At 39.1% G+C, this 12,323-nt stretch overlaps 1 protein-coding gene and 1 non-coding gene across 2 annotated transcripts in view; both read left to right on the top strand.

Annotated features, from left to right (window-relative positions):
• Positions 1-101: 101 nt before the first annotated feature.
• On the top strand, positions 102-184 carry trnal-cag (transfer RNA leucine (anticodon CAG)). The gene has a single exon. It is a non-coding gene; the product is annotated as a tRNA-Leu (tRNA).
• A 2,190-nt stretch (positions 185-2,374) lies between these two features.
• Positions 2,375-12,323, top strand: part of bcl11bb (BCL11 transcription factor B b) — a 30,602-nt gene continuing 20,653 nt past the window's right edge. Inside the window, exons 1-2 of the mRNA XM_058379273.1 lie at positions 2,375-3,159; positions 10,074-10,442. Of these exons, the coding sequence (XP_058235256.1) occupies positions 3,096-3,159; positions 10,074-10,442 (433 nt within the window). The 5' untranslated portion in view covers positions 2,375-3,095. The remainder of the gene's footprint in view (positions 3,160-10,073; positions 10,443-12,323) is intronic.

A 12,323-nucleotide genomic window follows, 5' to 3' on the forward strand; every position in this document is an offset into this window, starting at 1 on the left:
CAGAGCATTCTGGGCAATATGCATGCTCCTCCAATACTTAGTTTAACACATTTAATTTAATTTAATTTAAAACCTGAGTGAAATAATAATAAGTACAGATAGTCAGGATGGCCGAGCGGTCTAAGGCGCTGCGTTCAGGTCGCAGTCTCCCCTGGAGGCGTGGGTTCGAATCCCACTTCTGACAAAACAAACATGTTTTGTGTTTGTGAACTGCAATATCCCATTAAAACAAGACAAGAATTATGAGGTTTTTCTACAAAGAGAGAAATCCTTGAGAATGACCATGTAGCTCATGGTTTAACTAAATAGTTTTGATATGTTTAATGTTTAATGCAAAAAAAGTGTCTTCACATTAATTTTAGCTCGCAAACAATGGGTCGCGAGAACGAATATTGAATAGGATAAAAATGGAATGGGATTTAGAGAGTTCATGATTATATAAAATCGGAGGAAAACACTTTTTTTTCTTCATGATTTCTGCATCATCCAATTCTTCAGAAATAAAATAAAACACTGTTTGTAAAATGTTCTGTGATTATAAACGTATCCACCAGAGGGCGCAGCTGTCCATAAATATCCACAAATGTCAGACTTTCAAGTATTATTTTATACTGGTAAGTAAACATGATACATGTATACATGATAGTAATTGTCATGTGTAACTTTACTATATATACACTACCAACGTTTATTAATACGCAGAAATGTTCATTCATTCATTCATTCATTCATTCTTTAGCAAGCGCTTTATCCGGGAACCAGAATTTATCACAGGAACCCTGAAAACGAGACATCAGTCCATTGCTCCAGTAACACACACCTTCTCACATGAAGCAACTTTGAGTGGACAGGACAGTCCAACTGTGCATTAACCTACATGGACACTGGGACAATGTGAAACTCCTTACGCACAGGACAGGGAGATCAGGGTAGAACCAGAGCAGTAGGCTACATAAAGTAATATTGTTATAGATATATATTTTATTTCAAGAGATAAAATGAGCCAACGAAATATTTCAATATTATAAATCTTGTTCCAGTTTGTAATTTGATGCGAAATGTCACATATTTTATTCCGGGAATGTAATTAGATACATACACTTGATTTTCAATTCAGAATCAATGAAAATATCCTCCAGAGTGAAGGCTGGACCAGGAGATACACGTCAGGTCATAGAAGAACGAGTCAGCTACTATTTTTACTAAATAAATTTCCCCCCTTAGGGATAATTTCGTTAATAACAAGACACAGGCGAATACACAGAGGCTGAAGAATAAAGTGTTAATAAAGGGGACGATATTTGAGTATTAATTAAAATATTCTGAGTGCTCATAAAGCGTTCATTAAAGTGTTAAGAGTGTTTATAACGACAGACAGAGAGATTCAGTGTTAATTAAAGTGTTAAGAGTGTTTATAATGACAGACAGAGAGATTCAGTGTTAATTAAAGTGTTAAGAGTGTTTATAACGACAGACAGAGAGATTCAGTGTTAATTAAAGTGTTAAGAGTGTTTATAACGACAGACAGAGAGATTCAGTGTTAATTAAAGTGTTGAGAGTGTTTATAACGACAGACAGACAGAGTTAAGCATTTCTCTACATGTACTATGTAAGGTTATATATAGAATATAGAAATAAAATTAAAGCTTGTTCATTAAGGTGTTAAGAGTGTATATAACGACAGACAGAGAGATTCAGTGTCAATTAAAGTGTTAAGAATGTTTATAACGACAGACAGAGACAGCGTTAAGCATTTTACTACGTGTAAGGTTGTGTATGTTGCAAATAAAATTAAAGCTTGTTCATTAAAGTGTTAAGAATGTATATAATGACAGACGGAGGGATAATGTGTTTATTAAATTATTCCCAGTGTTTATAAAGAGAGACAATGGAAGAGTGTTCAGTGTTAATAAAAGAAACACATTAATGAAATGTGAATAGTGTTAATAAAGAGGTACGGAGTTCATTAAAGTGCAAAAGTTAATCTGAATGCCGTAAAAGAAAAATTGCTCCATTTGTTACAAACTAAATCAACCAGTCATAAACTGACCTGTGTATTTTTGCTGGACATTTAATATTACTAAACACATTGCATAAAGACTTCCAGTGTTTACGCTAGGCGTATTTGTTTGTCCATTTCGGAGTGTCAGTGCAACATTATAAACTAATCTAATGTTACTTATAAGAGCAGTCTTCCTGCGCGCGCTCTGCTTCAACCACCTCGCGCTCCACAGCCGTCGCTAGTCGCCCCCCTCCCTTCCCAGCGCGCGCTGTTCTTTAGGTTTCTGCGCGCGCCCAACGTCACGTCCGTACTTGAACTTGAATTCCAGTCTTTATTCTTTCAGTCTGAGGCAACCCCTGACCACACACACACACACACACACACACACACAAGTACAGGCGCGCGCAGGGTGGGTCCTGTCCTCCTTTCCTCCCTCCCTCACTCCCTCCCTCGCGAAGAGCCCCGACGTAAAACGCGAGACGTAATTAATGACTCGGCCTGTGGGTCGCTTTTTGAGAGGCGGCTCCGTCTCGTGCGCCGTGAGTTGCCGTTGCCGCGCGCTGACGCCGGGCAGGATGGAGCGTGAGCTTTCAGTCACCTGTCAAAACCACTTTGGGACGAATTGGGATTTGCGCGAGAGATGCCTTTTTTGACACGTGCGTGCAACTCTGAGCTTAAATAATAATAAAACAACTACAACACTCTCCGAGCCGAGGAGCGAATATTTACAGGCAACTTTTAGGTCGGAGAAGTAACCTAGTGTCGCGCGCGCTGCGAGCAGAGGAGCTGCATTCGATATTAGGAAATTAGGTGATCAGTTTTAGCTCGCGCACGGAGGTCTCTGTTAAGTCGCGCAGAAGGTGCGTTATTATTTTTTATTTCTTTTCCTGCTTGTCGTCTCCTTCTGTTTAACCCGTGCACACCGGAGCATTCTCCTGTCCTGAAAATTCACCTGAAAGCTACGGACTCCGTACAGAAGAGACGAACAAAAAGTTTGCGCAGAGGAAGAGGAAGAAGAGGACTGCGTGTGTGTGTGTGTGTGTCACGGACTGATTTTATTCCTCTGTGCTGAGTGTGTGTGAGATGCCGGGCGATGTCCCGCCGCAAGCAGGGCAACCCGCAGCACCTGTCCGTGAGCCAGAGGGAAAGCGTGCAGCGTGAGTAATGCCACCCACTCACCCACCCACACACACACACACACACACACAGACGATTCTAATCAATAGGCCTAATCAATGACAATAACACGCTTGTCAATAACAATTTTGCACACACGCGCAGGCATCACCTATAACCCTACACACACACACACACTCACGCACACGCGAGGGCACGTGCCATTAACTCAGACGCTATTCTTTGTTTGATTAAATGATACATATTTTATAACTCAAGTTTAAAATACAGATATCTGCCCATGGACACCGACTAGCTATTAGTCCAGCTTCAATCTGATTACACTGACCCTTTAAAGAGATTCCAATTAGTTCAGATGAAGCAGATACCTTGATCTGGTCCTTGAAATATATCATTTTTGATCCATCTTATCTGACGCGAAAAAAGGACTTTCACTCTGGCTGAACTCCAGACATCCTATTAAAGTAAAAAAAAATTCTTTTTTCGTGACCTTTAAGAGTATTTGTGCTCAAAAAAGGTTCCTGGAATTTAGTTTTCCTCACCTTGAACGTGTTTCCAGGGAACTTCATTTACAAATTGGTCAAACGTAACTGGACTCCATAACTAGAAGATCCCTAGTTTCAATAAAACCTCAAATTCCATCCAAATTTGCATTATTATTATTATTATTATTATTATTATTATTATTATTATTATTATGTTTAACACTACATGAGACTACTTTCATCAGTGTTTACCAGAGAGCATACTTTCATTTTTCACTCTGCATTGTATTGCACATTGTTTATATTCTTCATTTGGCTGATTTTCTGGTATTCTGAGTTACACTGTATTTACTCATGCTTACCTGGATAGCTTTTTTAATTCTCATTTAACGTCCATTTCTTTTTCATTCACCTTTTTCGCCAAATAAATCAAACAAAACCAAATGTTAAAAAAAAAATTGTATTAAAAAAATAAATAAATAAATAAAAATAATATCTAGATCATCTGCATGAACATTAGGCTCTAAAATAAACTGTTAAAGTAGTCTTAATATTTTAAAAAATTTCGGTGAAAAAGCAGAAGGCGTCGATTATACAAATAAAGCACAACTGCCGTGCTTACGTTTTAAAAATAAAGAAGCTTGGCATAGAAATTCTAAGTTACTACTGAACTGAGGAAGTCTTAAACCATGTCTGTCTCAAACCCACACACACACACACACACAAATATTTTTCTATACAGACTACACAGGTTCAGTGGAGCTCATGCAGTTTGTTGAATACTAGGCTATTTTTTAAATGTACAAATATATATATATATATATATATATATATATATATATTTATATATATATATATATATATATATATATATATATATATATATAAACACTACACAAATTATATAGACATTCTGTAATGTGCATTTAATTGAACAGGATGATTTGACTTATGTTTATTCTAATTAGCAAATGAACACATTGTTGTAGTAAAGCCATGCCTCTATAGCTTTACAGTCTCTCATCACCTTACAGCGCAATCAACATCATCAACATCAACATCACCTCATAAGAAATCTAATTTTACTTCAATTACAGCTTACGAAGCTTTCACTCATATATGCCTGAACGCTATTCATTTCACATCATTCTGAAATGTCCTTTTTATCTGATGTTAAAGCAGCCAAACAAGTAACATTCAGTTCCTGTCAGCAGTTCGACAGCAGCTTAATCAGCGTAATTTATCCAGCCTGTTTCCTATTGACCAGCTTAACATCTTCGTTTAACCACCTAGGGCTGTAGCTAGATTTCTGCGTGTGCCGAAAATAAGCCGTGTGTCATAATACGATTCTTGAGATGATGTGTTGGAGGACGTGAGTGTGTCACTAACGTCAGCGTCTCGGTTAGGCCCGTCGAGTTAGACGGTTCGACCTGACCTTTAACCTGTCTGACTGCTCTGTTCCAGTTCGAGGGCACTTTCCATGCTTTTATGACCGGTTCAAAGACGTGTATGGTTTAGGTGGATTCTGTAGATGTACATGTTGAACGTGTGTCCATTGTAGGTGTATTTATTCCTTAATTCCTATTGAGCCCTTTCAGATATGGTCAGAAAAAAAATAGAGGTGTTGAATGCGGATTTCTAAAACAGTGACAGACAGAATTTTGTGAATGTATAAATCAGCTGGAGATATAATTATTTTACTGTAGTAGTAAGAAGTAGTAAGAAGATCGAGTTCTAAGGAGATCGAGCTCTGCAAATATGGACTATACAATACCGACGATACGTAAATACTCAAGTCTATACTAAATATTAAATATATAAGACATTTTTCCCTTAATGTTTTGGTCATAGAGAGGTGTGTGTGTGTGTTTATGTGTATATGTGTGTGTGTGAGCAAGTGAGAGGAAGCAGCGGATGACCTTTGAGCCGATGGTCTTTTTCAAGACTCTAAACTTTCGAGCTTTAGCTCTAGGGCTTCTTCTTCCAAGATCCATGCGTACACAATGTAAAGTTTGTGATGGACTTAGTGAAAGCATGCCAATAACTTGTTGCATGTAACTTGTGTGTGTGTGCATGCAAGTGTATGTTTGCATTTGTGTCTTAGTGTGTATGTTTAAAGAAAATAATAAGATTATGACTCATATGTAATGGTTTGTTTGTTTGGCCTTGCATGTATCTGTCCAAGGAAAAAGTCTGTGGGTGTGTGTGTGTGTCGATCAATTCATACCAAGTGTATTACTCTATTCCGAAGATCGAATGCAAGGGGAAAAACCAGAACGGTCTCGTTTGGATAAGCTAACGCTCTTGGAACAGGACGTGTCGGTTGAGACGGTTGCTCAATGCAGGTAGACTTAACTCAGGGTGGTGAGATCTATAGGTCACATTTGATTGAAAAAAGGTGTGGAAACTGGAGGAGCCACATATTTCAAGCTGCTATATGCTGATCGTGAGCCTGAATTCACTGAAGAGGCAGCTTTAAATGTTTAAAATGATTCAAATTGCCTGTGTCTAAGTGACGGATGAGATCCTTACTGAAACAATGAATGCACATACTGTATATATCTATATACACACACCTTAATGACTTAATGACCTTTAATTTGTTTGTGTGTATGTGTGTGTACAATGGTATTATGTGCTGCACATTTTAGCACATTATGTATATATATATATATATATATATATATATATATTGATTTTTTTTTTCTTATTCATTTCTATCCAATTTAATGCATGTGTATATATAAACATGCGTGTACAAAAATATTTATTGCCCATATTAGCAAATTATATATAATATTTATTTTTAATATCTCATTCATGTAGATATATACAGTTTAGTACGTGTGTGTGTGTGTGTTTGTTTGTGCATGTTTTATTATGTTGCTGGGGATCAAATGTTCCTACAACGATAAGAATGTAACAGTTGGCATGTTTAGCTGGTCCCTACACGATAAACTGTTTGTTTTTTTTGTTTGTTTGTTTATTATTTTTATTTTTAACTACAGCTTTTATTTAAAATTAACAAAATCAAATCCAAAAGGCTTCATTATTGTTACTAAGGTTAAGGTGAGGGTTGGATGTTTGGGTAGGTGTAGCGTTAATAATTATGCTAGTGACAAGGATAGTGAGACCAATGTGTGTGTGTGTGTGTGTGTGATAGTGCTCTTCTGTGTAATTTGACCATTTTCTTAAAAAAAGAAAAGCATGAGTCAATGCATGAACCTTGTGTAGGAGGGGGATGTCCATCTCGGTCCTGTGGTTCACTTTACTGTGCATGTAGTGCAGCAGCATGCTCGCTGTTTCAAAATGATTTGGTGTCACGGCTTGCGGATGCACACACATGACCTTTTGACTCTACACTGTAAAAGAGTGACCAGCATGATTACTTTTGTCTTCTTCTCTTTCTTCTAACGAGTGTGATGAGGTGGTAATAAACTCGAATCCTCTCTCCCGAACCCACATGGACACGTGAGCTGTGATGCCCCGGTCTGGCACAGATTCGTTTCATCAGTTTTGTCTAAGCTACTGAAGCCAAGCAGGACTTCATATTCACGCCTACGTTAGCCATCAAGCATGGTGGTGTGGAAAGCATGTGCACTGTATATGTGTGTGGTTGAGTCCATAGTCAGTTGTGTGACTGATAGGGGGTGCTGTAAGTCTTTAGGAGCTTTGTGCAATTGTGAAAAGTGAAACCCCTATACCCCCCCCCCCCATTTTCTTTTGTGTGTCTGTGTGTGAATATACTTCTTCGGAATTTGTCCTTCCCCCTGATTATAGCCTTCAGGAATAATGTGTGATAAGTGTATTTATCGTGTGCACATCCCCCATGTGCCTACCTGTCATCCCAGGAGTATCGTTCCCAATCCGTATTCACTTCCAACCCCTTATCTTAAGCTGGATATAATTCATTCACTTTATTGTCTGTCAATTTTTCCCTGAGGAACGTGTATGAAATTGCTGCTTTGTGTGTGTGTGTGTGTGTGTGTGTGTTTGTGTGTGTGTAGTCGCTGTACACTGACTATAATTGAGTAAAGTTATGATACAGTGATGCACAAAAACATCTTGTGAAGCATGCAGTAATTCAAGAGCATTAAAACAATGTGTACGGTGTAGCTTTCTTCCCGGCCTTCAGCCCTTCACCCAGCCGTACTGGGAGCATGCCATCCTCTGTAAACGCAGCTGCCGGGGTTTGCTGATGGTTCGATGGTTAGAGCGTTTATGTATTTATTTATTCTTGCTCATGTCGTGTTTGCGTCTGAGATACTTTTGTGACACAAACAGGTTTCGACTCAACACAAGCGCTAGGTTTGGACTTTTGTTTTACTGAATGCAGTTTCACTTTGGAAAGCATTCATTAGTAATGACTAGTCACTTAAAACATATTTATGTTTATGGTTATTAGATCAATTTAACAAATTTGTGAATTTCCTTTTATGATGATAATTGATAACTGATCATTTAATTTATATGAATGATTGTTTATTAAAAATTATAATAATAATAATAATAATAATTTATAATCATAATAACTACAACTATTAATAACCACAATGTTAGTATATTATTATTATTATTATTATTATTATTATTATTATCTCTTTTGTATGCTATATTTTGTTTTTTTGAGTATTTGATACGGAGCGTGTGTGTGGTTTGCAGCCCCACCTGCATTTTTTTGCGCTGTGCCCCGTAGCAGTGCTGGGCGTTTTTTCTCGGGGGCGAGGGTGCTACTGAACGAACTCCTGTCCGCCATTCCTGTGGCGTTGGGATCTTTGCCAACTCCATGACATTTATGTTCCTCCTCCGGCGATCTTACTCAACCGTGTGTGAACAAACAGGCTGATGCCTCTTTCATCTCACACTGAGAGCTGAGTACAGATGGCCAGGTGTGTGTCGGCGACACGGCTTCAGAATGGCTTCGCTGTTAACGTTCAGGCTGCCATCTCGCAGCAACGTTCTCCTGCGAGAACATGGAGGGGTTGATCGACACGAGATGTAGAGTTGTAGGATATTTAAATATATGCATTATTACATGTTATAAGATCTCATAGCTGTATTAGTATTGGTGTATGATGGACAGAAAAATATTAATACTCGAAAAATTTGTGCCTACATTTCTGTTTAATGTATACGTTAGGACTCTCTCTCTCCCTCCCTCTCACGCTCTCTCTCTCTCTCTCTCTCTCTCTCTCAACTGTCTGTAATTCACCCAATTTATAAACCTATATAACGTATGTAATGTATGTTATTATGAATACAAGGCAGACAGTACAGCTGTATTCTGGTTAGCAAAGGATCAAGTACTAGCGTGACAGAGCACAAATATTCACACAGGAGGTGGTTGTTTATCGAGTATCCTTAACCGAATCCTTTCCCAAAGCGCACCTGCGAGGCGGCCTGCGGCTCTCGCGCCCTGTTTGCGGCTTCAGCAAGCGCTCCTCAGCTTCTACCTGTACAGTGCATGTGCACGTCTCCAGCATCCGGTCCAGCGTGCAGAGAAGTAGACCGGAAATAGAGATAGCACTGCAGGATTGTGCTATTGCACGGCTGTGACACACACACACACACGCAGACACCTTGTCTGATCTCAGTTTGTAGTTCACAGGTGTTCTGCTTTTTGCGGTGTGAAGAAAGAGAAAGGTATTCTGCAACTGCAAGACACTACTTGTGCGCTATAGCAAGCGTACACTATCAGGATCACAAGCTGCGGTCACTTTGAGGCAAAGTTTATGCTCCAAGCTGAGAACATGGCATTAGTTAGCATCAGGCTCATTTTAAGAACATTGTTCTTTCCAGAGTTTTAGTAGAATTAAAGAAATAAGATGATCTGAAATCAAATATCGGGGGGAAAGAAGAATAGCCACAATCCAAAATTTCAGTGGAATGACTTTCTTTTCAGCAACTTTCTGCTTGTCTGAATATATTCAGTTCTCAGTCTTCTGACGTTTTTGTCTCACTCTTAGTTTTTGTCTTACTTCAGTTTTGAAGATACTGTAGCTCATCACTAATAAAACTCTATGCCAACTAAAACCTTTTCTGTTTACAGCCGCGTATAACTACATTCAGCTCTACAGTGGTGAAGTTTAGGACACAGTGTGACCTAGTGTAAGATATAAACAATAAGAAAATGCTTACCATTATGGAGGTAGGCATCTTGGGTAACTGGAATCACACAAAGTAGGCGGAATTGCATTAGAAAACTGAAAGTGATTTGAATGAACATATAGTCTTACTTTTAAACCTAAATTTGAAACCTTATCCTGTAATTTTTAATAAATTGATTTCAGTAAATTGTTTATGTAAGAGGCTTTGAAACAAGTAAAAGTTTGTGTATGTATGTATGCAAGATTTCACCAAAGCTTTCCATAAACTTGCTTTAATAACAAGCTGAAAATGTTATGCTTTAATTCAACTCCGTCTCGTCCTCTCTCTTTCCCCTCCAACAGCCGAGGCCAACCATGAAATGGGGGTTGAGCCTCGTTCACCAGGGGTGTGTCCACCCAGTCCAATGGGCAACGCTGGAGAGAGAGACCTGCTGACCTGTGGCCAGTGTCAGACCAACTTCCCTCTGGGAGACATCTTGGCCTTCATCGAGCACAAGCGGAGGCTGTGCCGCGGGGCCGGAGCCTGCTACGAGAAACCAGGCGAAGGCGGTGCCACGTCATCATCACCGCGTGCTCTGCGAGTAGAACTCGCCAGGAGACCCTGCCCCGTGGAGATCGGCATCCAAGTTACACCGGGCGAGGAAGAGGAGGAAGAAAAGCGTCTAACGCCCGCAAGAGGAATCTGCCCCAAGCAAGAGAGTGTACCGACAGGTACGAGGTGGGAGGGGAGGAGAGGGGAGGGGAGGGTTTGGAGGGAGGGCTTGTAGAGAAGTGATTGATATGGGCTGGAAAAAATATATGTTCACACATACATCCAGGTGTAGATGTGTGGAGAGGCGGAGCTTAGTAGAGAACAGACCAGACCAGGCGGCATTTGAAATTTCACACATAAAAAGCCTGATCCTAATCCCACAAAAAAATATAACCGTTTTTTCCCTTTAGCTTTGGTGGCAGGGGGGATTACTACATGATTACATGTCATCTGTCAGTTCAGTTCATCAGAATTTTTTCCCTTTCTTTCTTTTTCTTTTTATCTCTCTCAAACAAACTCCGACTGAACAGCAAGATTTTATTTCTAGAAAGAATGCTCTTGCCATCCTTGCTGTAAGGGTGCTTTAACACTTCCCAAAGTGCACACTGTAACTAGAACAACGCTTTAATCAGCTCTAGCTAGTATCCACTCCCTAACTAACTAACTGACTAACTAACTAACTAACTAAGTATCCCAACTAACTTGCTATGTAGATTAGATTTATTATTACAAGTAATAAAGCTGAAATAATGACTGGTTTCTTTGTGGTGAGGATGTTGTTTGGTTTTGGAAGCAGAAAATCATGAGAAGAGCCTCGGCTTGTCGCTGGAAAACTGATTGTTAGTTTGAATCCCGGGCTGAATGTGGCTTTGAATAAAAGTAGCTGTGAAAGAAGGAAATCTAAATAAGTGCTTGTGTGAATGACTGCAGCTACAGTTAAAGGAGAACGTCACGTCATGAACCAGCCCCCAAAAAACAGACAGTTAAAATTGCAACAGTGGAATACTGGAAGTGAAACATTTTCAATTGAACATGTCTTAGATGTTCTGACGCTGTCCTCTTGATTGTTTTTCTTGCTCGTCTCTCAACTCTCAACACGACCTGTTTGGTCAGAAGGTAAAAAAATCTCTTGACGTCACACAGGCTTTTTTTTTTTTTTGGACATTTTTTTGAAAGTTGACATTTTTTTTGACTTTGGAACGCCTGCTGTGACCAAAAAAACATGTCAATGGGATCACTTTTTTATAAAAGAGGTCACATTCCGTATGATTTAAAGCTGCTAATTTTAGCATCCCATGTCAAAGAGTTCTTCTCGTGTGAAAGCAACCTTAGAACAAACATGCGAAGACAAAAAATTGGGCAAGAGGGTAGGAGGATGAGACAAGTTTCAAAAATCATCTTGCAACTTACTGTTTACTTCACGCTTATGCATTGCTAGCTAGCTAAGTTATCTAATCAGCTCAATCAGACGTCTGTATTTGGCGCTGCTTGGGGTAAATGAGCAGATAATCAACAAGTTTATTACTTATCTAGCACCTAATTTTATCTCCAACATGACCTCATGTTTAGAAATTGGACAAAGATTTATATGAAAAGTTATTAAGGTTAACGTTGGGGTTAACGTTTGTGTCATTCCTTTCAACTTTGTTTGGACGAAATTGAACGAAGTCCAACCACATCATTCGTGCTCGTCTGAATCCCTTTTTTGAATGCCTTTATTTTTTGTTTTTAAGAGATCGGCCCTTTTTTCGTATCAGGTTTTAATAAGTGGTTTTGTTAAAGGAAATGAAAGCGTACACTTTGCTACAGAAGTCGCTGCCAATGTTGGGTTGTTGTTTCAATTAGGTCTCATTAGCAAGTCACCGCTTGACGTATCCTCCGTATTTAGATAGGATCAAAAACATTTTCAGGTGTTCGAACTGTTCTCGCACTCTTCAGTTTTGGAAAGAAACTTAGTTGGCAGAAGATGGTATCAAGGAAGTATGCAAGACAAACAAGAATGCATGCACTCTTTCTTTTTTTTCTGTCTGTCTGTCTGTCTCTCTGTCTGTCTTTCTTTC

This window comes from Hemibagrus wyckioides, linkage group LG25, assembly GCF_019097595.1.
Source record: "Hemibagrus wyckioides isolate EC202008001 linkage group LG25, SWU_Hwy_1.0, whole genome shotgun sequence".
In the NCBI taxonomy this organism is placed as follows: Eukaryota; Metazoa; Chordata; class Actinopteri; order Siluriformes; family Bagridae; genus Hemibagrus; species Hemibagrus wyckioides.